This window comes from Balaenoptera musculus, chromosome 4 (assembly GCF_009873245.2).
Source record: "Balaenoptera musculus isolate JJ_BM4_2016_0621 chromosome 4, mBalMus1.pri.v3, whole genome shotgun sequence".
Classification (NCBI taxonomy): domain Eukaryota; kingdom Metazoa; phylum Chordata; class Mammalia; order Artiodactyla; family Balaenopteridae; genus Balaenoptera; species Balaenoptera musculus.
The window spans coordinates 74,610,373-74,638,343 of NC_045788.1; the positions used below are offsets into that span (position 1 = coordinate 74,610,373).

A 27,971-nucleotide genomic window follows, 5' to 3' on the forward strand; every position below is an offset into this window, starting at 1 on the left:
CTGGCATGAGACCCTCAAACACCCAGATCTTCAAGTCGCTCAGACAGCTCTTCCAGGGGTTAAATTAGTCACAGTTGACATTGTCTTCCAGAGACTACGGAGACATTCAACAGAGCCTGTGTGACAAAGCTGTTTTCCTCTCACTAAGAGGTGATTCTGGTTTGGTTATAATAAATTCTCTGCAATGAAGTCTTCTCTCTGGCAAACACATTTTCTAGTTCCTGATTATTAATAGTAATTCTCCACAGTAAAAATATATCTACTTACTCCGCTTTGCAGGAAGGGAAGAGGTAAAAAATGCTGAACTAATTTAGCTGAGCTTTTCACAGCTTTTCTGGTTTTCTCACTGAACAGCAGTCATAGTTTTTGTTCCTCTCCTCCCTTCCTCAACCGACCCCATCAACCGAGACAGTAAACACCTGAAGTCCGCAGCCATGGACCAGCACAGCACAGAAGGGTGAAGTTGCTCAGAGGGCGAGGGAGGGGAGTGAGAGTTTGTGTACATTTCATTCCTCCTGGGCACATCTGTTTGTCAGATCACTAGGATGGGACCTCAGCTCACTTCCTGCTTCCAGCTGGGAATGCAATTTCCATGACCTTTGTCTTTATGGGGAACTGAGATGGGAGTAGAAAGTTTGGGTGGCCCAGAGGCATGGGTTACATAAGAGCCTGACCTGTGCAAACACAAGGGGCGGGTGAAGATTTTGGGGGAAGGAGGAGGGAGTGAAACAAAGGAACGGCAAGTGGGGACAGCTTCTCAAAGCTCTCCCTGTCTGGAGGCACCGTGACCATCATGGCAGTGGGGTTGACCCTGCAGAGGCGGCTTGCTGCGAGTGACTGATGGAGCAGGTACCGTAGACCCTTAGAGGGGATGAGAGAGCCTCTTAGAAAACCCAAGGTTGCCTCTCTCGGGGAGGAGGGGAGCCTCTCAGACCTGCCCCAGCCGCCCTTCTTGATGGCAGTTAGGCAGGAACTCCTAGGAGTTGCTAAGCCTGTTTCCCTTCCCATGCACACGGCTTGAATTGGGTAGGTAACGAAGCCTTCCCCTCATGCCTCTCTGTTGTGTTTGTTTTCTATCTTAGTTCTGAAAGAGAGGCTTCCTTAACATGGCCACAGACCTGCACAGTCTGGTCCAGCTTGCCTCCCCCGCCTCCTCATAGCCCATCTTTGCCCTTATTCCCCGCCCTGCAGTCTAACTGGCCTCCCTCTGCCCTTGGGCTCTCTGTGCTCCCGTCTGCCACAGGGCCCTTGCATTTGCTCTTCCCTCTCCCCTTTTACCCAGTGAACCTTTTTGGAAACAACGTAAGGCCCCTCTTTCTATTTCATTGGTTTATATATCCAAGTGAAACTCCTGCAGATGTGATTGGGCTCTAACTTCCTCCAGGAATGGGGCCATCTCTACTGCAAACTGAAGATGAGAACACCCAATATTCAGGAGAAAGACATGGCATTAACCTCCTATTGAGGTGCAATACTTCCCTCTGTCCAGATTTCCAGGTAGAATTTTCCATTCGAAGATGGTTTGCTTCTAAGTGATTTCTCTTTGCATCTAGGAGAGCTGATGCTTTATCATTCCAATATTTATAAATGAACGAAGAAACAGCACGTTTTCATTCCTGTTCATTTCATTCCTGTCTGCTCGGTTGCCAGCACGTCCTGGTGGTCTCTGAGTGGGTTGACACGAAGGGGTTATGTGATCCTTTGTCACGTGGCAGCAGCAGAGTTGATGCAAGAAGCTGGTGTCGTAGAGTCACTCTGCTCACGCTGCCCTCACTCGACATTGCCCGCCTTCCTCAGCCTGTAAGAGCCTTCCTTCCCCTCGGTGCTGCCCAGGCTGCGGTGCCTGTCCACCAGGCGCTTGCATCTTCCAAGACCCGCGTCAGGGCGCCTCCGTGACATCTTCCTCTGACTGCAGTAGCCCACTGTTAACCTCTACTTCCTACGACCCATTTGTCCATTTCATTCACTTACAACCTGGTATGTGCTGTCTCGCCTGCAGTTTAGGGCTTGTGTTTGGAGAGTAGGGACTGTTGTTTCTCTGTGCTCCCCCACTGTGCCTGTCCCAGGGGTGCGTGGTAGGTGCGGAGTGAGTATCCGTTGGTGCCGTTCAAGGCACTCCGTAAATGCACAGAGTACTTGGTTGTTTAAGATTTGGGGACAATGAAGGAAAAGTGACTCTTCTCCTCTTTCTCTCTAGTTACAAGCTATTCCCAAACTGTGTCCCCTCCTTTGGGTTCCGCCACCTGCTGCCTCTCACAGACAGAGTGGACAGCTTCAACGAGGAAGTTCGGAAGCAGAGGGTGTCCCGGAACCGCGACGCCCCCGAGGGCGGCTTTGACGCAGTGCTCCAGGCGGCTGTCTGCAAGGTAACCTTCCCTTCTGGCTCCGTCCCTGCGTGGGAGGTCAGCGAAGAGGTGTCGGTGTGGGTGACGGGCGTTGGCACTGCCTGCAGATTTTGCGCCACTGCAGCCTGTGGCTCCTGTCCGCTCTTGCATCAGAGGGTGAGCTCAGGGGGCCCTTGGGAAAATCTACAGAAGTCAGACCAGCTGGAGTGCAGGGATGGCTTAGGGCTGGTGTGTGTCTGTGTCAGGGTGTGGCTGTGTACAATGGGATGTTGTCTTTGCCAGCGGACAGCTGTTCTGTTTTTCTATATTTGGCTCTTTTGCTTCCTTTTGGGGCAGGGAGCAGGGGGAAGAAAAGGTCAAGCCATATGCATAGAATCTTGTAGAATTTTATGGCCCAATTTTGATAAACATTAAAGAGTGCTCTGTTGGGGAATCCAGCTAAAAAGAGAATCGCTTGTCATCTTTGGTTTTGTTTCTGTTTGTTTGCTTTTCTCGTGTTTCTCTGTGATATGTGAATCCAGAGGGAGGACACAGACTTAGGTCAGAAGTGAACTCATGCTTTGAGACGGTCCAATCTCAGCGAAATATGTAAATGGGATGTTGGTAATAACTTATTCTTAACATAGTTTTCTATGTCAAAACAGCCCAATAACAATAACAAAAGATAAAAATAAATATCACTCTTGAATTTGCTATTCTAGCACATACTTTTAACATTTTTTTCCATAGTGGTCATCATAGACTATGCATAATTGGTAATGCTTTCTTGACCATTTTGGTGGACTCAGCAACAGGGCGGTGGTTCGGGTGCTCATGTCTGGAGGAGGGCTGGGTAAGGAGGTTAGAATTCAGTTTGGAGAGGCCGCATGTCTGACCTCAGAGAGCCTGTGTTTAGTGTGTCACAGATTCACTTTTCCTCCTCTTGGTCCTCGACAAAATGATAAGAGAGCCACGGTTGTCCTTTCTGAAATAAAAAACTGAAATGGTAGACAGGAGGGATAAGGGGAAAGAAAGATATGAAGAAAGCACAGCTTCCTCAGTCCTCTTCTTGGTCCCACTGGCGTTCTGCCCGTCCCTGTGTCCTTGGGGCCACCCCGGAGAGGACGGTCTCACAGTGGCCCCCTACCCATGATGGCTGCAGAGTGGCCCCTGCCCAGCCTCTGGCTAGAGCAGAACGGTTTGATTCAGAGGCCCCTGATACTTTGTAGCAGCCCAAGAAAGCCAGATGGGACACAGCTACAATGTGTTCAGCTCTGAGTCTTTCAAGTGCATCACAGAATAGACAGTTTATGGATTTACTTCAGAAAGAAAAATTATGTTTTTGACTGGCATTCAGATTATTGATTGTATGGAGTGTTATATTCAGGGACATCCTGCCAAATCCACTCTTGGCAGGAACAAATAGTGCAGGGAAAACACGGGATCCTTCTTATCTTCCCATCTTGGGAATATTGTGGGTTTTCTTTCCGGGGGGAGGAAATTGTCTTTAAGGCTTGAGGGGAAGAACCCAGTGACAAGCCTACGCACTGTCCAGTTATATTAATTCTGTTTAATTAGATGAATCAGAATGGCATGATGGAATGCTTGAGGCATGGTGGTCCATGAGAAGCCATTTGATTCGCTCTTTTGCCCACGGAACCTTCCTGTGCCATCCCAAACCCATGAAAATATCCTTCCCTTTGAAAACTCAGTATTTCAAGACTCGAGTGCTTCAAAGCAGATGCTAGCAGATTTCTTAAACTCAGTGCCCGTACCTGGTTATGAATTATTGTTGGCTGAGAGGCATTTTAGTGTGTGTTTCAGTTTTATATCTTTTGGCATTTTTCTCTTATTCCCCACCTTGGCCTTTGTCATGGGGCATCCCTGGAAAGTTACTAATTGCTTGGAATTATGCAGTCGATGAGATCCCAGCTTTTCTCCTCACCATTTCTTTTCCTTTGTGCTGTCAGTCTGTGTTTGGGTACCTATCAAGCAATTTCTTTCTCACTTGAAATCACCTATTTATAATGTCATCTTCCTGGTTGACCACAGCCTTATTTATAGTCGCTAAATATTGGAACTAGATTATGGCCTGTCTATTGATGAAAGGCTATAACAATCATACCCTAAAAGAATATTTGAGCACTTGAATAATACTTAAGATAAATTAAGAGAGGAAAGGAAAGCAAGTGATAGAACAGCATAGGTGTATGACCCTATTTTGCAAACAAAAGAAAGAAAAATATGGAAAAGATTGGAAATAAATAGACCAAAGTGTTAACAGCAGTTGTCTCTGGTGATAGGATTAGGTGTGGTTTTTATTTTCTTCTTTGTGTTATTTTATATTTACTTAAATTTTCACAATAAATAACGTGTGATTTTTAAAATTTGTAACGGGACATTTCAAACACATAAAAGTAGAGAGAATAGTGAAATAAAAATCCCATGTACCCATGGTCCATCTTGGACAGTTACCAATTTGTAGCCAATCTTGTTTCATTTGCCTTCCTAACCATTTTATTCCCCATTGTTTGAAGTAAATCCCAGATATCATTTGTTTCAATGATATTTAGATTTTTAACGTTAATTAGATTTCAATTGTAATTAGATTTTTAAAGTTTTCTTAAAAGCCCTAAGCATGCCTTACTTTGTTGACTGAATTTTCTGCCTTCTCCTGACTTGCCCAGATTAAAGGCCCTTCCTCTTAATCCTGAAAACTGAATGTGACAGAGCCAGCAGGCCTGTAATCTCTGCAGTTGGAGAGGCGTCTCATGCAGGCTGGAGCTGGCTGGGCAGCCCCGGCAGCAGTGCACGCTCGGCTTCCGTTGACCCCATGCCCTGGAGACGGAGCTGATAACAGGCCTGCTTCATAGCCCACAGGAGGCTCTTTGTTCTGATTTCAGTCTCACTCTGGTTTCCCTGGGATGGACTGTTAGTTACCAACGTTAGGGACTTAGGGGTATGGAATGCTCACATGACTGGTCTTAAATCGCACCCCCAAGGCCAACTTTACATTTCTTGGAAAGCTGCTCTTTGCAAAAAGAAGGAAACAGTCTGTTTCTACTTAGGATTCGATTTAGGAAGTAGAACTGCTTCCACGAGTGGAAGTTTTGAGTTGCCATCTTTCCCCCCAGCAGGTCACATTGTTAGGAGAGACCATCGAAGAGTATCCACAGCTAAGGAACCCCTCTGTCACCAATGCAGGCATTTTTCCCAATGCTGTACCGGCCTGGGTTGGGATGAGGTAATGCCGCGACCCATAATTTCTTATCTTTACCTCGAAACCTATTATTAAACTTGTTTATACTTTTCCTTGGTCTGAATAATAGTTTCTCCCATTACCGCTTTTATTGCTCTCCTGGGACTTTTCTAGACGTTAACTCTAAGTTGTTTATTCTGAAAATGTATAGGTGGAAGTGTGATGAGTGGTTCAGACTGGAACCATGGCTGCTTTCCTGTTCTCCCAAAACAGGGAGATCTGGTGCCCTGGGAAGACAGAGGGCGGCGGGGTGGTCCAGGAGCTCTGAGTTGTCAGTCATGGCTTTGCTGCTCTCCATGGCTCTCAGGTTAAAGAAGTTCCCTGCAAAGTTAAGCCTGGCTGGGTACGTCCTGACCACACGGATTCTACGGGCTGCTTTCTCCCGTCAGACAGAAAAATCAGATCCCTGCAACCCAGCCTGTTTCCCTTTTGGCCTCATCTTCTAGCCCCCTAACATTTATCCTTCTTATCCTTTCTGTTTTAGTCTTGATTATCTAATTTTGCGTTATTTATTAAGTTTTTAAAGCATTGTGTGTCCTCTCAGAAATAGGTGGATAAGTAAGTCTCAAAGCAAACAAAGTAAGTTTGCATGCTGAGTCAAAAGTCTTGGCGTGGCTTGGGTCCTTTATCCCTTGGCTGGCGAGAGCATCCTAATCTAAAATGGAGACCACATCCCCAGAGAGGCCGGAGGAACAGCTTCCTGCAACAAGACTTTCTGCAGGAATACAGACTCTGTGGGCCTCTGGAGACAAAATGATGGCTGCCCTTGCTCTGCTGTCATCTGTGCTCCAGCTCTTCTGTATACGCTATCTCTGATTCTCACAGCAGTCCCTCAGTGTATTGGTGGTGCTTGTCCCCAGTTTACAGGTGAGGAAACTGAGTGTCACAGGATTCACTCTACTTACTGTTGGAAAGGGGTGGAGCCAGGATTTGAACCAGATCCAGTTGATTCTAAAGCCCGAGCCCTGTCTATTACGCTGTGCCAGGTGCTTTGGGAAGTAGCGGCAGTGCCGTGCAGAGCAGAGAGGACTTAGAGTCCTGTTGTCCCGATTCAAGCTGTGCCTCTTCTGCTACTAACCGGCTCCGCGGTGGCCTGAGTGCTCATCTGGAGTCTGCAGGGAGGTGGGGCTGGAGGGGAGGAGGTCCAGGATGCCCTCCAGCTGTGCTGGTCCGTGCTCCTTTTCACAAAGGACTTGTCACAGCCTTGTGCCCCTTTGCCCAGAGCCCTTGATTCTGCTTTTGGCCTCTCCTGGTTCAGGCTGGAGCTCCAGGCCAGGCAGGCGCTGCTGCAGACACCAGGAGAGGGTGGAGAATTCCCCATTCCTGGAGGCAGGCTCAGCTGTGAGAGGTTTTCACTCTGCCCGGCCTCCCCCAGAGCTGATTTGGCTTCTTCCGACTTGTTGCCCGATTTCTTTTAGACCTGAGACTTGTCATTTTTCCACGCATGAGTTGAGCAACGTAGAAAACTGCCTTCCTTTCCTCGAGGAGGGCAGCGGCCCCTAACGCCTTCATGCCCCCCCCGAGGGGACGCCCCCGTAAGTCCTGTGTTCATGCAGTCTGGGTTATCTGTCTCGGCATGTGTGAGCCGTTCGTGCCAGCAGGTCGCGCCACAGTTTCTGGGGCTTAATGCAACCCGCCCTGCTTGCTCTTCCTCTGTCTCAGTGTCTTCGTGAAGCCCGTGAGAGTATTGGATTTCCCTGTAGCCCACGGAGGCTGTGGGGCTGTGGGTGGGCATGCAGGCGCCCCGCCCGTGCCCGGGCAGTGCTTTTGTCGGAGGTGGTAAGGGTTCTCCCTGGCTTTCTGTTTTCCACGTGGTCGTGGTTTATTGTGTACTTTTAAATCACTCGACTGTTTTAGTCCCTGGAGGGGCGTGTCCTTGTTCTGCCTTCTGCCCGTGAGCTGTGCTGTAGCCTTTACTGCCCCGCTCGCAGCTGCTCGTTCTGCTTTCCAACTCAGGAATGTTTATTGTGTGGCCAGTAAGTGCTCAGTGGCAGGTATGGTGAAGAAAATTTAAAAAAGATGAGAAAAAGTCCCCATCCTCACGGATTTGATTTGAGCTTTCAGATCCACTAGAAAAGAAATAGAACAACTCATTTGTAAACATTAACTGGAACCATGTGAAATTATGGACATGTGACTGTCAATGAAATTTAAGATTTGACCGTTGATAGTTTCTCCTACAAAAATAGAAAACTCATATGGTTCAGCCTCGTGTATACAAACGTTTTTCTTTAGTTCAGATTGGACTTGCGTAGAGTCTATGTCAGACATGTTCTACTGCATGTTGTTAGGGCTTAGGCTCTAGATGAATGTCTAAATCGTGAGTCACGGGCCGAGATTTCTTTTCCCTAAGGAAAGGAATATGACATTTTTGCCCTTCTTAAGTTGAACCACGGACAGATTTTTTTAAAAAGATTTTTCATTGCAAAGCATGGACGGAAACAGGAGAAACGAACTACTGGTGAGAACGTGTTTACTGTTACAAAGTGACAGAAATAGGCTTGAACACCCACATGATTGGGAAAGCGAATCACAGAAAGAATTCAGCCTTATTTTTCCTTAAGTGCATTGTAGGAATCAAGATTCCTTAGTCCCCAAGCTCAGATCTGCTGTAGGGTCTGCCCCTTGGCTAGTCAGGTCAGCCCCCTTTCCTTCCTCATTTCTTCCCCCAAACCTCTTCTCTCTCTGTGCTTGCCTGAAAGGTCAATGTACAGAGTGTTTTAGTTTTGACTTCTGGAAATTTGTTGGGCACTTACCGTCTGCAAGATGCCCCATTAGCTGCTGTGAGGCTTGCACAGATGACTGAGCCACAGCTCCCGTCCCTGTGAGATCACTGCAGTCGGACAACAGATGCCTATACGACGATCTAAGGTACCAGCGGAGTGCGCAGACACTGTAGAAGGTCTGGCCCTGGTAGGACCCAGTGGTTGAATCACAGTGTTCTTCCCCTTCAAGGGTCACCTTGGTCTCTCTGCCTCCCCGTGTTTGCCCTGAGGCTCTGGTGCTGATGACGCTAATGATTACCACTGGCTGCATGCTTTGTGAGAGCCAAGCTCTATGCCAAGCACCTCATGGGGCTTGTTTTACTTAATCCTTTGAAGGTGGTTGTACTGTCCGCTTTTGATAAGGAAACAACCCTAGAAAGGTTGAGTAACTTCCTGAAGGTCTTACAGCTGGAAATGACAGAGCCAGAGATGGAACTGTACCCACCTTCCCGGCTCCAAAGATGGGAGTTCTCAACCTTGACCTTAGATAACCTGCCGTCTTTTGTGGCCACACAGGAGTGGAGAAGTGGGAGGGGTGTGCTTCCAAAGAGGGCAAAGTGCTCCTCTAAGGAACCATTTCGATTTCCCACGTGACCCAGTTTGCCAGTGGTAGAGCCAGGACTGACTCTGTCCCGGGAAAGACAGCTGCACATGCCGCTGTTCTCTGGAACTAAGAGTTTCCTGTTTATCAGAAGCAGTTATAACATGGCTCTGGCAGCCTCCGGGTTTTCTAGGGAGACCACGGGTACTGTCCCAAGGTCGGCGCGCTGCTGGAGGCTAGCCCTTTGAGTGAGCCTGCTTGTCTTTGCCCTTGGCTTCCCCATCTGTGACGCGGGAACACTGATAACCCCCTTTCCATTCATAATTCACGGCGTCTCGGAACCATGGGTTCTGCTCTTCAGCTCTCCCACATAGCGCTGTGAAGACACTTTTTCAGATGGCGCGTCCTTTTCAGCAGTGAGGGAGCATGTGGCTGGCGACTCTTCAGTGACAGCTGAGGCCCATGGGCTATGTTGACACCCGGCTGGAGGACCCAGGTGTCTGGGTGACCATCGATTTTACTTAACTTAGACTGACATCGAGAACGGAGAACCCCATCATTTAAAGCTAGTGTTTCTGTCCTCGCTGAAACGGCAGCCTGACCTAGGCCTCCCCTGTATTGAACACTGTTTACCAGAGAGAGTACTGCGGGCCTTGTCTCGGAACAAGCAAGCCGAGGCAAACGAGCCAGGCTGTATTCGGGTGGGCCCCACCAGCCATGTCCTCTAAGGCCGCTGGGTGGGGCGTCAGCTTTTCTCAGGTTCCCAGGAATCGGTGTTCCAGGCCCTCCCGTGCACCCTCCCACAGGGCATCCCTGAGCCTCCCTCTCAGGCTTGTCATGCTCTGCCGTGGTCCCTGTGTATAAGCAAGTCACTAGGACATGGATATTGGGACCCACAGGCTTCTGTGAGCCTGTCGGAAGATTCAGCTGCCAAACCCAGGCCGTGCGCTGCAGGGCCTGCGGGCCGCAGCCCCAGCCCTGCCTTCCTCTGCAGCCAGACCACATCCAGGGACCTGCGTCTGCCTCTGGGGCTGTGTGTAAGGCAGACGCTGATAGCTAGAGAGCAGAGAGGGGTGAGTGGATGGTGGTGGGTTGGGAACCACACCTCTGAGGAGTGGTTAAAGGTTAACCGAGACGAGAGACACCACAGGAAGAAGCGTGTCGCCTAACCTCAGACATCACTACAGAAGAGGGCTGTTCCAGGGGGTGAACTAGGGTAGCCACGGGGAAGCAGGTTTGAGTTCAAGGCAAGGGAGAAATTTCTAGCGAAGACCTCTGCTCAGCTGTGGAGCGGGCTGCCAGATGCGGCAGTGAGTCAGAGTGGGGACCCCAGGCCCATGCGGAGGAGGTGCCAGATGAAAGATCCCTGCACGGGTGGAACGTGGATGAGCCAACCTCGGAGGTTCTTTCCAAACTTCAGGTGCTACTTATTTCCTCTGAGGCAGCTTTTCTGCCCAGTAACCCACTGGTGCTTTTGTTCTGTAGTGGCTCCTTCTAGCCTGTCTGGTCCTCACTGCCACCCTCTTAAGCTACATTTGTATTTGGCCACCATGACCGTGAACTCTGCCGTGCACACTCGTTTTGTGTGCCAAGCTCAGCTTGCCTGGAGCTGGCGCCCAGAAAAGCTTTCCACTCCCAATGGCTTCCCCATGGAGCCACCTTACCAAGTGGGTGAAAGTCCAGGTGCGGTGGGGCAGCTCAGGGGCACCCAGGGGCAGTCTGGAGGTGGGCGGGGGAGGATGGCAGCCTTTGAGTGACCTTCCTCTTTGTCAGACCGTGTAGCCCCTCGCGTGTGACTCGTTCCACCCCCAGAAACCAAATTGCCGCACGGGCCGGAGCTTCATGTCCTCGAACAGGGAAATGACATCCTTACTCCCTAGCCATTATTTCACTCTCTCTGGGGCCACATGTTGAGGTGAAGCCAGCAAGTCTGTCTTCACTCTGGGGAGGAGCCAGTTTATATTTATTTTCTCAAAGCTTGTAAGGCCTGGTCTTCCACCTCCATTCTGCTTGCCCTTTTCATGGACTACTGTTCCCTCTTTGCCATTTCAGGGTCCCAGGTCCCCCAGGCTGACTTCCAGGCCTGGCTGCCCAGGGCCTCCAATAACCATCCCACTGACTGCCCTGGCCCCTCTCCCCTCCTCCACCCTTCTGCAGCTTGTGTTGGATGATCCCCAGGGCCCTGCTGCCACCCTTTCTGCAATTCCCATTAGTTTTCTCAGACCTCAGTGCATGACAGGTGATTTGATGAAATATTCTCACTTAAGTTAGCCCCTTACTGCTTCCCATATTTATATGATTAAAAGAAGATGTCTGTTGGATTCCAAAGCATATTAAATAGTTGCTGGAGTTGGGAGTGATGTGATTGAAGACTTCTAGACGTTGTGAGGGAGGATTTTTGTTACCCAACCCTGATCTTGTTCACGTATCCACTTACTACTCATTCCTCACTGAGTGCCAAGTATGTGCCAGGTGCAGTGCTCTTTGTTATTCTGGGCCCTACACCCCTTCCTCTCCTCTCTCAGCTCCAGATCTCTGCTGCTTTCTGCGGACAGAGCAGAGTTTGGTAAGTTCTCCTCTGAGCTTCCAACTGGAGAAAGTCATCTCTGGCCCCAGCGCAGATTGGACTGGTGGCCCGTACAAAACCAGAGGCTTTGCCTCCTGGGAGTGGACGGAGTCAGAGGTTCTGGGCTTGGCGGCAGCTCCCCCCACCGCTCATTACTTCTGACACGTGTGTCCAGCGTCTGCGGATGACCGCTTTTCACATAGCACGGTCTCCTGCGCACGTGTGTGATCCGCCTGGAACAGCTGGAGTAAACGTGGGTCACAGAACACATCACCCTCGGGTGGCAGAAGGCAGGCTGGTGGCTGGGAGAGGGGTGAGCCTTGGGCCTTGCCTGCTCACCCAGAGTGGGCTTAGGGAAAGGAGGGTAAACCGTGTAGCATTGCCCAAAGGCTCTGGCTCGACACAGGTCATGGGAGTGGACTCTAAGACAGAATGGACAGTTCGGGACTGGACGGGTGTTGCTGTGGGACCAGGGAAGTAGGATGAAAAAGATAATTCTAAGTTTTCTAGATAAGACATTTGATGGTCCCTTTGTCAGCAATGGGGAAGCCTGGAGGGGAAGATGGTGCATCAACTTTGGAGAAGTTGACTTTTGGGTGACGGCAGACATGTCTGGCTTTTGGTCCAGACCTGGTACTAAAGCTCAGGAAGGAGATCAAGTGGGAGAGGTAATTAATTGCGAGCTGTCCAAGCGGATGCATGGAACTTGGGTAAATCTCCTCGGGGACAGTGTTACCTTTGACCTCATCCAGTGCCAGGAGAGGAGGTGGAATCCGCGAGCAGCCAGAGGGGACGGGGGCATTGGACGGTGCGGTGTCCAGGAAGCCAAGGGCAGGAGGGCTCGAAGGAGGCCCTGGTCGGCAGCAGAGAGGCCGGAGAGCAAGGCCAGGGGATGGCTGCGGGGCTGGCAGCAGGACCTCAGCGCGAGCTTCGAGGTTCTCAACCTTGGCACCACAGTCGGCTCTCCCAGGAGCTTTAGAAGCCCCGGTGGCTGGGCTGCAGGTCACATCAGAACCGCCGGGCGTTAGCATCGTCGAAGCTCCCTTGAGGACCTTACGTGCAGCTGGGGCAGAGAACCACTGTGCATGTGGGGGCAGGAGGCGGGGGACTGGGAGCCGCCGGTGAGAGAGACGGTAGGGGCGTGTGGAGACGTCGGGTTACACGGAGCTGGGGAGAGGAAATAGAGGCAGCCAGTCTGCTAGTCGTAGAGGCAGGTGATGAGAGATGTTGGGTCAAAAACAGAGTGTTTATTAGAAGTGGGTCGTGAGCGTATCTTTAGGCACAAGGAAAGGATGCAGAGGAAATTGACTGATGGAACGGTGCTCCGGAGAGGGTGGGATTTGGGGGCTGCGTTTCCTTGGGGAGGGAGAGCACTCCTTCCCTGAGAGCATTAAGACCAGAGGAGAGGCCAGGGGGGTGCCTGTTTATTTATGACGGAGAGGCATACCAGGGCTGTGGGACCAGACACTGAGTGCCTGGAATAGACGAGGCGAGTCCTGTTATCCGTGTCCGTTGCTCACCTGAGCGCGTGGGAACTGGGAGGTGGGAAGCTGGAACAGACCTTGTGGTGGATTTGATGCAGATTTGACTGAAGAGAAGGCAAGTAGACTGCAGGCTTGGCCAGATGCTGGATTTCTGGCTTCGGAGTCCAGCGCATTTCCGTCCCACCCACCCATGACATTTTCATCTGAGGGCTGACCTCTGTCATGTTTGAGGAGATTGGCTTTTAAAAATCTTGTTTTTACCCAGAGACTTGGAGAAAAGTTTAGCTAAACAAGTCTGTCTTTTTTTCTCTTAAAATAGTTTTGTATAAAAAGAGAATATATTCAATCTAAAAATTTAGAAAATGCAGAGAGCAGAAAGGAAATAAACATCACCCATAACCCTACAATCCAAAAATAAGATTATGTGTTTCTGAATTTAAGTCACAGATTTTCAGCTCCATGGAAATACTGAGGAAAATCACTGTCGGTTCTTGACTGTTTACTACATGCAGGTACTAAGCTGGGTGTGCTCCTTGTGTATCATTTTGTTTAATCCTCTCAACAACCCCATTCTATCAATACTATTATTATCTCTATCTTATAGCTGAGAAGCTGGGGCTGGGAAAGATTAACTAACATGCCCAATGTCACAAAGACAAGCCGAGGGAAGATGTGGGCATGAACTGAGGTTTGCCATTCATCCGAGCCCACACTCCCAGCTGCTCTGTGGGCACTGCCACCAAACGAAGGGATATGCATAACTGGTATTCCCAGCACAGTATTGACATTCAGTCTGGTCATCTAATTTACTATATTTGAATCACTTTCTGAGCACACCAAGCCTTCGTTTAAAAAAACTTTACTGAGGTATGATCAATGTATAATAAACTACACATATTGAATGTGTACAACTTGACAGATATTGACATTTATGCATACCCGTGAGATAAATATTCACCGTAATCAAGATGACGAACACATATCCTTCTCCCCCCAAAAAAGAGTATTTGTGCTCCTTTGTCATTTCTCCCTCCTGCGTCTCCTGCCCTCTTTCCCCAGGCAGCCACTACTTTGCTTTCTGTCACTACACATGAGTTTGCGTTTGTTAAAACTTTAGAAATCCAGTATATACTCTTTTTGGCCTGGCTTATTTCACTCAGAACAACTGTTTTCTTTTTTTTTTTAATTTTTATTTATTTATTTATTTATTTATGGCTGTGTTGGGTCTTCGTTTCTGTGCGAGGGCTTTCTCCAGTTGTGGCAAGTGGGGGCCACTCTTCATCGCGGTGCGCGGGCTTCTCACTATCGCGGCCTCTCTTGTTGCGGAGCACAGGCTCCAGACGCACAGGCTCAGCAATTGTGGCTCACGGGCTTAGTTGCTCCGCGGCATGTGGGATCTTCCCAGACCAGGGCTCGAACCCGTGTCCCCTGCATTGGCAGGCAGATTCTCAACCACTGTGCCACCAGGGAAGTCCCAGAACAACTGTTTTGAGATTCATCTGTGCTATTGAGTGTCATCCGTGCTAAGGAGTGATCACTCCTTTTGTTACTGAGTAGTATTCCCTTGTGTGGATACACCACAGTTTATTCATCCACCTGTAGATGGGTATCTGGGTTGTTTTGGATATTTGGTAGTTTTTGCCTATTATAAATGGAGCTGCTATAAATGTGTTCAAGTCTTTGTGTGGATGTATGCTTTTATTTCTCATGGGTCAATCCCTAAGAGTGGGGTGGCTGGGTCATATGGTAGGTGTTTAACTATTTATTTATTTATGTATGTATGTATGTATGGCTGCCTTGGGTCTTCGTTGCTGCACGCGGGCTTTCTCTAGTTGTGGCGAGTGGGGGCTACTCTTCGTTGCGGTGCATGGGCTTCTCACTGCAGTGGCTTCTCTTGTTGCGGAGCATGGGCTCTAGGCGCGTGGTCTCAGTAGTTGTGGCTCGCAGGCTCTAGAGCACAGGCTCAGTAGTTGTGGCACACGGGCCTAGTTGCTCCGCAGCATGTGGGATCTTCCCGGACCAGGGCCCAAGCTTGTCTCCCCTGCATTGGCAGGCGGATTCTTAACCACTGTGCCACGAGGGAAGTCCCTAGTGTTTAACTTTTTAAGAAATTGCTAAACTGTTTTCCAAAGTACATGTATCATTTTACAACCCTATGGGCAGTGTCTGCCAGTTCCGTTTCCTCCACATCTCCCTCAGTGTTTATGTGGCCAGTCTTTTTAATTTTTAGCCATTCTGTTAGGTGTGTGGTAGAGTCTCACTGTGGTTTTAATTAATACAAAGCTTTTAAACTTTTCGGTATGCAAGTCTTCATGGTCCCTGTAGTGACCGTGGAGCCCCACACATCAAGAAGCAAAAGGAGACGAGAAGGAATGTAAAAGTTATTACTAGTCTGAGAGTAGTAACTATAGACCCCTTTTTTAGTGTGTCTTATGTACTAAATACTTGTTAACCTAGAATCAACCCTGCAAAGTAGGATTATCTTCATTTTACAGAGGAAGAAACTGAGGCTGAGAGAGATGAAGTGACTGACTTAGGGTCTCGTAAAGCAAACCCTTGAACTCAGCCTTGTCTGTGCCAAAGCTCTCGTATGCTGGCCCCCATGCCACACTCCATTTTGTAGTTATTCCTTTAAAAAAAAAAATTCGCTTTCCCACTACTGATCTCTGCCCCAAACGTGGATACAGAACTTCAGGCTTCAAAATAGTCCAAGCAGACAGTAGGAAAATTATTTCTATTGTAAATTCTCTGTGGAGTCAGTGCTTGTAAAATCTCCAAGCCCAAAAGCCTGGGTGAATGAATAAGCATGTCATTCTGTGCAGCCCGACCTCTGGGCCAAGTTTGTTAACGTCACTTACATAACAAGAGTCCACTTCAGAGAAGACAGAATTAATATTATTAAGCCATGCTACTCCTCATTTGTGGAGCTATTTCTGTTTCAGATGCAGTCTTCCAATTCAACAAACATTTATCCTGGATCAGCAGTCATTAGTTGAGAGCTTGCCAGGTACTTTGATGAACTATCTCAATTATTACACACCCTCGGCTCTCCCTATGTGACTGGGTAGTTAGCTTTGCGGATAAGAGGCAGGTCATCTGAATCTGACTTCTCTGGTCCTTACTGGTTCAGTGACCTTGGGCTAGTGACTTAATGTCTCTGAACACCAGGGTCCTCATTTGCAAGATGACAATATATTACCTCCTTCATAAGGGTTGCAGTGAAGATGTGATGGAGTAGTGCAGGTGAACAATAAATGTTAAGTAGTATTATTCCTGTCTTACTAACAAGAAAAAACGTTGAGATGTTAAATAATTGTGGTCAAAGCTACACAGGTAGTTGGTAGTGACAAAAAGCTCCCATGCCCACCTTCAAGCTTCCAAGTTCCACGTTATTCTGTCTGCTTGCTGTCACCCTCCTTAGGTTCCTGCATGCCCCTTGAGAAACTGGCGTGGAAGAAAAGGAGGCTGAAAAAGTTAAATGACAGAGCCAGCATTCAAAGCCTAGGCTTTTAAAAGTAGCACTTATTAAAGATAGTTTGGGGAAAAAAAATGGAAAAAAAAAAAAAAGATACTGCCTCTAATTTCAATCCCAACATCATTGTGGTATATTTTGTTTCAATCTCTGTTCTCTTTTTAGTGGAGAGTGATGCCTGTTTCTTACATAGTTTGTAATCACACTGTAATTACAGTACCATATTCTTTGTTTTTCACTTTATATTATACGTTTACACATAATTTCATAGTTTTTATGAACATAATTTCTAATGGTGGAAAGGAGAAATCTCAGTTTACTTAACCGTTCCCATATTCGGGTAGGGTAGTCACCTCTTCCCTGTTTTGTCACTATTAGTAAAAATACTGCCATGCATACTTCAGAGTACTTCTTGCAGATAGAGTCTCCTGCAGTAGAATCATCGAGTCAAAAGATGTATCCACTTCTTTAAGGGTTTTTTAAAGTGAGGTGTATTGAGGGATGATTTACATAGAGTAAAATTCACCCTTTTTAGGTATAACGTCTTAGAGCCACACCCACAATTAAGATATAGATGAAGAAAAGAAATGAAAAGAAAAGATATAGGTAATTTCTGTCACCTCAGAAAGTTTCCCAATGCCTGTCTGTTGTTGACCTCTCCCTTTGCACTCAGCCTTTGGCAACCACCAATCTGTTTTCTGTCCCTATATTTTTGTCTTTCCATGAATATCTTCTGAATGGAGTTAGGCAGTAAGTTGCCTTTTGAGTCAGGCTTTTTTCACTTAATCTGGTGCTTTGGAGATTCATCCGAGTTGTGTGTATCAGCAGTTTGTTCCTTTTTATTGCTGAGTAGTATTCCATTGTAGAGATGTACTACAGTATGTCTGTGTATTCACCACCTGACGGACATTTGGGTTGTTTCTAAATTTTAGTGATCATGGATCGCTGTTATATAAATATTTGCATAGTAGTTTTTATGTGAGCATAAGTTTTCATTTCTCGTGGATAAATACCAAAGAGTGGGATTGCTGAGTTGATGGTCACTGTATATTTAACTTTATAAGAATATGCCAAACTGTTTTCCAGAGTTGCCAAAACATTTTGTATTCTCACTAGCAATTTATGAGAGTTCTGATTGTTCCACATTCTTTCCAGCACTTGGTATTTTCAGGGCTGATTTTTTTTTTTTTTTTTTTGCCATTGGCATAGCTATCTAATGGCATCTCATTGTGAATTTAATGTGCACTTTTTCTTTTCTTTTTTATTAATTAATTTATTATTTTTGGCTGCATTGGGTCGTCATTGCTGTGTGTGGGCTTTCTCTAGTTGCGGTGAGCAGGGGCTACTCTTCGTTGCCGTGCGCGGGCTTCTCATTGCGGTGGCTTCTCTTGTTGCGGAGCATGGGCTCTAGAGCGTGGGGGCTTCAGTAGATGTGGCACGTGGGCTCAGTAGTTGTGGCTCGTGGGCTCTAGAGCACAGGCTCAGTAGCTCTGGCGCACAGGCTTAGGTGCTCCGCGGCATGTGGGATCTTCCCAGACCAGGGCTTGAACCTGTGTCCCCTGCATTGGCAGGCGGATTCTTAACCACTGTGCCACCAGGGAAGCCCTGTGCACTTTCTTAATGACTAATGTTGTTGAGGATCCTTTCATGTGCTTATTTCCATCCATATCTCTTCTTTGGTAAAATGTCTATTCAAGTCTCTAGCTTTTAAAATTCAGTTGTTTGTGTTGTTATTGGCCTATGAGAGTTCTTTATACATTCTGGATACAAGTCCTTTGTCAGATTTTTATTTTTTGCAAACATTTTCTCCCAATCTGTGCCTTGTCATTTCATTTTCTCAGTGGTATCTTTCAAAGAGCAGATGTTTTTAATTTGACAAAGTCTAATTCATCAAATTTTTATCCTGTGAATCATCCAAGAAATCTTTGCCTATACCAAGGTCACAAAGCTTTTCTCCTTTGTTTCCTTCGGACATTTTATAGTTTTAGATCTATGATCCACTGTGAGTTCATTTTTGTATACAGTGAGAGCTGTGGGTTGAGGTTCATTTTTTTTTCATATGGATGTCTAATTATTCCAATACCTTCTATCGAATTGACCGTATGTGTGGGTCTATTTCTGGTTTCTATCCTCTTCCACTGGTCTGTCTATCCTTTTGTCAGTACTACACTGTCTCAATTATTGTAGCTTTATAATAAGTCTTGGCCTTAGGTAATGAATCCCCCAACTTCGTTGTTGTTTTTCAAAATTATTTGATGAGTTTTCATTGTCTTTCCATATATTTCAGTTATTAACACCCCCTCCCAAGGCACCCAGTCCTGCCTCCAAGGGGATCCACTTATCTCCACTTCTAATACCGTAAATTAGTTTTGTCACAGCTTAGAATGCATCTCTGTAAGGGACCTTCTAGGTTGCTTCCTCTGGGTTCTGAAAACGTGCCCGGCCTCGTCATTGTGCCTTTACTAGCGCCTAGAGCAACCCGCTCCCCACCCCAACTTCTGCCTCCTCTGTCATTTCTTCTTCCAGTTTCCTTGAAGGGTCCTCCTCACCTTCAGCTCAGCTGATGTTTCCTCTGCCCTGGGAAGCCTTCTCTCCTCCTCCCCGGGTTTCCATTAAAAGTGTATTTACCTTCATCAGCATGCTTATTGTGATATGTTAAAGTTGTGTTTCCACTTGACTGCAAGCTTTTTGAGGTTTGGAACAGGCTGTTTCTTAGACCCAGTGCCTTCCATGGGGACTGCGTGTGGTAGGAAGTCAGTAATTGTCTGTTGGATGAACGTTGAGAGTCTGGGAAACTGATTCCCCAAAGGTGAATTCTTTGCTCACAGCTGGCCTCCTGGCTTTCAGTCCTCCCTGGCTTCCTTTCAAACTGCCTTTTCTTCCTTGTGTTATGCTGACTTTTTGTGACTTATTTCCATGCTGCTTTTGGAGCAAATGAGAAAATATCATAGCTCTTGAAGGCTGTTTTATCCATCATTGTGGCGATAAGAAAGAGAGGATGATACCCTCAATCCCTTATCTGCCGTAAGGTGATAGCTTTTAACTTGTAAAGTCTGTGAATCCAGTCTCCTATTTCAGTGTCAAGTGTACATGTGTAGATAACTCAGCAGTGTTTAAACCCTTCCTGTATTCATCCTGCTACCCAGGTATTTTGGGATGCTCTTTCACTACTGGTATGAAGGCAACCGTCTCCCAGTTTTTGTTGCCCTGTATCAGGGTCTAGCTGCTCCTAATAGTAATGACTGGGAGTGTTTTGTGTAGTATCGGGGCCACAGTGTCTAAATATGAAAAATAGAGTCCTTCCCTTGCAAGATAGCTCGTATTGAGCCGTGCCTCTGTCTGAAGAGTGGATACATTCCGTACAGTGAAGCACTAAAGGGAGAAAAGAGCTAATCTGATTGACCTTAACTACCAGAGTAATTCAATTCATGATTGGAGTGGTTTACTTCTACCAGAAAGATGGCAGGTTTTCTCAAATCCTCCAAAGACAGATCTGTCTGTTGGTCATTTGAACACTCTGTTATGAGTGATTCGTGTCTAATTGGGGGACTGAAGTGGTCACTTACCAGTCATGTTAGACAAGGGCAGCCAGCCGAGTGTGTTGAAGGGAGGTTGGGGGGCTAAAGGCTGCTCTGCGGAAGGAACTATAGGGGAGGCTAAAAGGGGAGGCGTCCAAGGGGAGTGGCTGTCAGGTACAGAGTCGAGCAGGGAGGGGCAGGATGCCCCAGGGCAGGCTTGGGTGGCAGCCAGGAAGGCCTAACACCCATCCACCTCTGTCCCTCAGGAGAAGATCGGCTGGCGAAAGGACGCACTGCACTTGCTGGTGTTCACAACGGACGACGTGCCCCACATCGCGCTGGACGGAAAGCTGGGGGGCCTGGTGCAGCCTCACGACGGCCAGTGCCACCTGAATGAGGCCAACGAGTACACTGCCTCCAACCAGATGGTGAGGACCGGGGACCCCAGCACCGCTCCCACCACCCTGCCTGTGGTCCGAGGCCTCACCGGCCTTTGCCACCTTCCTCTGGACCTCTACTCACCGACTTTCCGCCCCATTCTTGGGACTGGGTCTCTACTCCATCTTCTCCAACTGGGCTTCCAGAACTCCTCCTCGTCATTAACTTAGAACATTTCTCAGGGATTTCTGCAGCTGGTTCATCTTTCTGCTGTTGTGCACCCACACGGGGAGTGTTTAGTCGCGGCAAGAGGTGACCTGGCGAGACAGGATGGATCTCAAAGGGGAGAGGTGATTTTGCACGAGGGAGAGGACTGTATTCCAGCAGAGCCAAAACCTGGGATAGAAGTTATGGGGCAAGACCAGCGAAGACAAGACTTCCTGACTTCTAGAAATGGGTTTCCTGAGGCCCTGAGTTCCATCAGTGTCAGGGGTGGGGTGGCAGGTGTCCTACATGGGATGAGAAGCCCCAAGGACCTTCCGCTCCCAGTGGTCTGTCACTGGGACCATGCGATTAAACAGAACTTAGGCAGAATTTCAAACATATACTAGGCCAGTGAAGTGAACTCTACCTAACTATCAACCAGACCCAACAATTAAGATTTTTCCACATTTGCTGTACAATTTCTTCCTCCCAAAATCTACACCCTCTTCCTTCCCAAATCCATTCTGGTGTCTGGCTAGAGAGAAATTCTTTCTAATTCTTGCTGGACTAGCCCATTTTCTCCAGTTTTAAGAGGTGGTCAAGAGTAATGGAGTCTGGAAAAAGAACTCCTAACTATACAACCTGATAACTGTAGAACTCACCAATGAGGACCCCTGCATCCATCATCAGCCCTTAAAATCCTTCCGGACATTGCTAAGCTGCCTCAAGGTGTCCTCCCTCCCTTCTTGCCCTGCACCCCTCCCCCGCCATAGCCCAACTTTTCGTCCAAATATCAGCAGCCTCTTCTGCCCGTTCTGAGCCGTGAGAGGACTGAGCAGAACCTGTAGGGGACATTGGCAGGCCCAACATTGGGCATAGGAAAAGGAAAAATAGGGCAAGGAGATCAGGAAGATAAGTGTTAGGGAAGAGAGGGAAGATAACAGGTGTTGATGGTAGGTGGTCAGACGTGGTGGCTCTCCTTTTGGGGACTTCCCCCCTCTGCCCCATTCCTGCTGAAGGGATGGAAACACGGACCAAGTGTGGGAAACCTCCACTCATCACTTCTCTGTTCTGGGTTGGAGGGTTAGGAGGAGTGAGTCTAGTCTAGTAGGTGCCAGAGGGTCCTTTCCTGGAGAATCTCCCCTACAGTTTCTCAGTAAGGAGCTGCCGATGGGGCGTGGTTATTAAGGCGCTGCCGGGGGAAGATGCTTGTCGTGGCAAGTGATGAGTTACTGAGCGCACGCTGGAGCCACGTGCTCGTGTGTCAGCCCGCGAGAAATGTTACAACCTTGACTTTTGCCTTGGCCCTAGGACTATCCATCCCTTGCCTTGCTTGGAGAGAAGTTGGCAGAAAACAACATCAACCTCATCTTTGCAGTGACGAAGAACCATTATATGCTCTACAAGGTACACCTGGAGGGAGTGAGGGAGGCTGATGGCCTGAATCTGGGGGCCCTGCTGACCCTGAGATGAATGGGAGATTGGAATGTGGGGTCAGGTGAAGTGTGGGGGGGCCGGGTGAGGAGTGTTAACAGCCCTGCTCTATGTGGGCGGAGATCCAGAGGAGGGTGGAATATAGCCCCGTCCTGATCTAGCGGAAAATAATAGTATTAAGGAAGCTCTTAAGCATTCATATAGCAGTACATACCAAGGAAGTTAAACATATGGTTTCTAATTTGGTTATGAGAAAAACTTTGGAAATAGTTTTTCAGATGATGAAATGGAAACAACCCAGGGAATAGGGAAGGATGATATAAAATGAAAATGTACAGAAGGAAAACTAGGCATCTAGGCAGGCTACATCACCAGTTCCACAGTCCAGAGTTTTTATGCCTTCCTGCAGAGTACGGGGGACCAGTGGGTTAGTTTGGGACAGGAATTTCCGAAGAAAACAATACGTGTCTTGAGTGAACAGAGCAGTATGTGTGGGAGTCTGTCCTGTCTAAGAGAGAGAGACTCTTCCCGGGTCATCCCATGGGCCACCATTATACATTTCCCTCGTGAATGTGCTCTTTCCCACGATCACAGGCAAGTTGCCTTTCACTAGAACTGTCCTCCAGACTGCTCAAGGAGTGTTCGTGTGAGCCAAGTGTGAAGCCCAGCTCACCTCTGACATCTTTTGAACTGAGAGGTTATGAGAAATTAATCCCCACCTCTAGAACAGCCAACCCCGTCGCCTCTCTTTACTGCTCTTAAATATCCAAAAGAACCCTTGTCTGCTGGTGTGTTTCTACTGCTCCTGCCTGAGATAATCATTGATAAAATGCCACTTACACCTTCTTGAGTTCTTTATCTTCTTTTAGTCTGAATCAATTTTAGAAGATGAAAACAAGGGAAGGAGACTGTTCAGTGAAGATAGCAGGATAGAACATATCCATTTACAAATACCATTTTTAGACAGATCAATTGCACAGACTGTACTGAGAATGCTACCGGATGCTTCAGGAGGGAAGAGACCCACCTTGGCTTAAGCCAGTCTTGCTCAGAACCAAGGACCTCTCACTCGGGAGGCATATCCAGTCCAAGGCAGGCTGAGGGTGGCAGGTGTTTCTAGCTATTTCTGTCACTTTAGTAAGTGACATACTCAGGCCTCCGTACAAGTGAAAGAGGAAAGGCAGCCACTTCAAGGCTGCCTGCTTTGCCAAAGACTTTACCCAGAGATACCAGACCTCCTTGGGAAGGCACCATTCACATTCATTTCCCTCCTAGGGAAAGAGGCTGTATTCGAGACCCTTAGAAAAGTTTCCCCTTTCACTCCTGCTGGACAGGTCGAGGGCATCCTTGAACTGAACCTGGGAATGCCTATGTAGTCTAGGGGAGAGAGGGCAAGAACATCAAGAATATATTGACCTTAGAGGATGGAATTCCAGAGAGTTGTCCATTACATGCCAGAGAGGAGGGGTCTCCAAGAAGAAGCATGACATTATACGTCAGGAACAGATCTTGTCAGGCCCTTTCCACTCAGACCTTCAAGAATCGAGATTCCACAGCTGACCTCAACAACTCCATTCCCTTGTGCCAGTTCTTCTTACCACTGCTTGTGGCATCTTCTCTAGTTTATGGTGTGAGAGAGTGGCAGAATCAGTGCTGGGGGCCCTGACTGTTCTAGCTCAGTAGGGCAGTGTTCACTCTTTGACAGTGTGGAAGGGCAAAATGGGCTCATTTGTTTTCTTTTCTTTTTTTCCCCCCAAGAATTTTACAGCCCTGATACCTGGAACAACGGTGGAGATATTACACGGAGACTCCAAAAATATAATTCAACTGATTATCAATGCATACAACGTAAGTCACTGGTTTCTTCCCCCACCCTCTCCTACTGAGGCTCCGGGAGCTGGTGTGGACTCAGGTGGACTCAGGCCTCTGTGTTCCCCGTGGTGAGAAGTGAGAAGCACACACACTGACTTCGCCTCCCAGTGGGCAGGACTGAAATCCCCCAGGCTTCTGGAGCTCCACATAGACGTGCAGACTAGAATGAGTCTGCACATTTAGGGTCTGATTGTAATCAGGTCCTCTCAGAGGAAACCTGAGTGGGCCTGTTAAATTCTGTGCTTTTGTAACCCGCCCTGTTAACTTGGCTCTGCTCTGCTAAGTACAGCACTTAAGGATGTAGTTTAGCAGTCACTGCCACATTCCAAGCCAGTCGCCCATGATTCCCAAATCTTTCTCCTTGCTACCCTCCTTTCTCTCAATTTCTAACACCCAGGAGGTATTTGACTCAGACCTACCTTTTCTCGGGAAAACGACAAGCACGGTTTCTTGTGCTGGGAAGTATGTGCCCTCAGCTATCCCCTCCCTGCAAGGCCTCCAGTGCCCACCCAGCCCCTCATGAGGCCTGGTAATTCCCAAATTGGAATTCAGAGTGCATCTTCCTGTTAAAACAAAGTTCTACATAGAGGAAATGTAGTTTAAGGAGTGCTGTTAGTCCTGAACTTACGTAGAGTAGACATGTGGGCTAACCTGGGAATGTGATTAACCACTCTGGCATCACATAAGCCATCTTACTTTCTCATGACTGATTTACATATGTGTATTTGGAGCTCTGCCTTTCCAGTTGAATTTGTGACCCTACTGATATCAGCAGCCTTATTTAGCGTTACTGCTCAGCTAGACCAGGAGCTGTAGGTAATGCCCTCGCCACGGGGGACGCAGAGCTTGGGGGTTCCCAGCCCTCACCTGGTCTCCTGGAGCCTCAGTGTCCTGAAGGTGGTGAGTGGGCAGCAGTGAGGGTTTGTGGCTGGTTTTCCGTCCTCCTCCCCACCTCCACCTTCTGTGCAGCTAAGGATCCTCTTCCTCTCACACAGGCTCTGATCCCTCTCACTCCGGGAACTTCCTGTTGCGAGAAACTAGACTTCCTTCTCCTTTCCTAACTTATTCCCCACATACTAACATCCTCTTTTCTGATCTCTGACCTTTAATCCTCATCGTATCCAGTGGCCACCTCAGAACCCAGTGAGACCAGATTTCCAGGTTAACTACACTTGGTGGTTTTCAGATTCCCACAGTGAGTGGAAGCGTAACATGCTGAGAGAGTCTGAGAAGAGTGTGTGTTGGCGGGGGGCTGGGCCCACCCAGTGTCACCCCCGTCCCGAGGGCCACCCTTCTCCGTGATGCCTTGGGCCTCAAGCTCTGGACATGGAACAAAGGAGTCAGTGCGAGAGCCGGAGGCCCACCCTGGGCTGCTCTCTCTGTCCTGCTGGGGTCCCGGGGCTTGGAGACCCCTGGGTTAGCAGGGGCTGCTGCTGGAGCCGCTCTCAACAGTGCAGTGACCAGTGCTTGCTTCCTGCCGAGCCAGGGCCCTTGGGGAAGAAATGGCTGAAGGGCGACCACATCCTGGGCTTTGGCGTGGGCTGCGGATTTCTCCTGGGTTTCTGGGGAGGAGCCACCCCCCGGCATTTCCATCCTAGGTCAGCTCCTGAGTTCTGACGCCCTGGGTGGCTGACAGAGCTCTGGGGCTCCCCCGGGAGCGTTTCCTGCCAAAGGCCCAGGGCCCTGCTCCTCGTGACTTTAATATAGGAGGGCATTATGACGCTCAGTTCTGTAAAACTGGCGGGGTGGTGTGCACCAGAAATGGAAGAGGCGCTCTGCTCAGTCAGCGTTCTGTGCGGCCAAGCAGTTTGCACGTCCACACCCGTGTGTGGGTGCCCTGAAGACCAGGGTGCACGAGACAGTGGTGGTGGTTCCCTGGGCGGAATCTCATAAACGCTCAGGGCTGCTCTCCCTCTGAGGCATGTTGCATTGACCCTGAGCAGGAGTCATGGTAGATAAATTCGTTTTCTTACTGGAAATCCAGGGGCCTGGGTTAAGTAGAGGTCAGGAGAAGAGCAGGGAGCCCTTTCTCTGCGGCTGAGGATTCGGGAACCAGAAGAGTAGAGAAAGGGATCTCTTCCAGGCAGGAGCTGCGTTTGGAACCTGGGATGAGCCGCCCGAGGACCTTTGGGAATGTAGTACCGTAGCTGGACTCTGAGTTAAACTGGTGTGTCTGTAAGAGAACACGTTAGGAAACAAGACATGTGACTCATGAGTGAACGTGTGAAATTCAGCCTTTAAAATGGGCGTTTCTGGAATACTATCTACAACGACTATTCAAATTCATTGGAAAATGAAAACAGATTTATTGAGAGAGAATTAACCAACAATACAGTGTACAGATGTAAAGTGTATATTTTGATAAGTTTTGACACTTGTACACACCTGTGAAACCATCACTACATCAAGACAGTGAATGTGTACATCACCCTAAAAAGTCGGGACCCTTGGTAACTCGCTACTTCTGCCCTTTCCTTCAGTGGAAATTTAAAGAAAGAAATATAGAGACAGCAAGGTATTCAGAGCGAAGTCCAGTCGGTGGAAGCCGCGCTGGGGGTATGTTGGTGCTTGACGTTGGTTAGCACCCTGTTCTCCGGCTGCCATCCTTTCTGGCAAACGGGGAGGCCCAGGCTGGGCCTCAGCTGCCCATACTTCTGGACTTGAACCTGCACGGGCGTGTGTGTGTGTGTACACGTGTACGTGTGCACGTGCACTTTGGCCTGCACGGGCCTGTGTGTGTGTGTGTGTGTGTGTGTGGAGTACATACGTGTGCATGTGCACTTTGGCCTGCATGGGCCTGTGTGTGTGTACGTGTGTACGTGTGTACGTGCACTTTGGCCTGCACGGGCCTCTGTGTGTGTACGTATGTGTGCATGTGCACTTTGGCCTGCACAGGTCTGTGTGTGTGTGTGTGTGCGTGCACGTGCGTACACACGTGCGCTTTGGCCCGTGCAAGGGCTCTGGTTGTCCTTTCACCTGCTCCTCTCCCCGGCCACGGTCCAAGCACAGCTCTCATGGGACCGTTCGTGTTTCTCTGCGTCGCCTTGCCACCTCTGCGCTTTGGGGTTGACTTCTACCTCGCTTAGAGTTGGCACACCGTCCGTGGGGACATCCTGAAAGGATTGCAGCAGAGCACAGGTAACAGCAGAAATGGCCGTGGTGTGACTCTAGGCTGGGGAGGGAGCAAAATGGAAAGGGCACGTTTAATGTAACGTCTCGTAGAATCGAGTCTGTTGTTCTTGGCTTTCTTTCACTGTGTGAAACCTTCACCTCTGGGCTTCGATTTCTACATTTTTTCTTGCTGTGCCAACTTCTTTACTGTGAGAGATCACCAACGTGGAGCTTTGCTGTACAGTGGGTGCTGGCGAGAGGTTCCCTTCCAGAGCTCGGAGGTAGGGCCCTGGGTGCGTGCAAACGCACACACACACACACACCACCAGCGTTATGTCACCTTGACAAAGGGGGGTAGGACTCAGAGAGAAATCATGGGGGGGGGGTCCCTTTTCAGAGTGGGAAAGAACAGAATGAGCTGGAAACCACTAGAGCTGCATGTGGAGGGTGACATCAGAGGCCTCCTCTCCGAGCACATGTTTCTCTTTTTGTTGTTGCCATGAAGTCTGCTCCCACCCACTCCACAGCTGGCCTGACTTAAAGCGATTGCAGATGGGACCTAGCCTGAGTATTTAATAGCCTTTAAACTTCTTGACATTGTCTTCGTGTCCTAGGGTGAGGAGTTAGGAATCATGTTCAGAGGCAAATTTGGTAGGAGTTAATTGAATTTCACATAATTAACTTATGACACACAAGTTTTCATGCATCAGAACTGCATTGGCTGTGGCTTTGATCCTCTGCTATACCCTGTACTCCATCCATTTCATTCATTTGTTCAACAAATAAATGCCGCCTAACGTGTGGCAGGCATCATGCCACACGGAATAAAACAGTGACCAGAACACAGTCCTGCCCTCCAGGAGCTCATAATCTTTAAGGGGAGACTGACTCAACCAGGATACAACCTGACCATCTGCACTCTCCAAGATCAGAGCCAGTTTCCGCATAAAGGAGGGCCCGGTCTGGTGACTACAGAGAGCACTGCCGGGGGACCCAGAAGGCTCGGTTCTGGTCCTGACTGCCCCTGGCAGCTGAGTGGCCCT

General features: G+C 48.5%; 1 protein-coding gene across 3 annotated transcripts in view; it reads left to right on the forward strand.

The window, feature by feature from the left end:
- Window positions 1–27,971, forward strand: part of ITGB5 (integrin subunit beta 5) — a 110,763-nt gene that overhangs the window by 39,918 nt on the left and 42,874 nt on the right. For all 3 annotated transcript variants that reach the window (XR_005019804.1, XM_036851832.1, XM_036851831.1), the window contains exons 5-8: window positions 2,198–2,366; window positions 20,196–20,357; window positions 21,823–21,918; window positions 23,704–23,793. Coding sequence is in view for 2 of the 3 variants with exons in the window: in XM_036851832.1 (XP_036707727.1) it covers window positions 2,198–2,366; window positions 20,196–20,357; window positions 21,823–21,918; window positions 23,704–23,793 (517 nt within the window). In the remaining variant the exon portion in view is untranslated. The remainder of the gene's footprint in view (window positions 1–2,197; window positions 2,367–20,195; window positions 20,358–21,822; window positions 21,919–23,703; window positions 23,794–27,971) is intronic.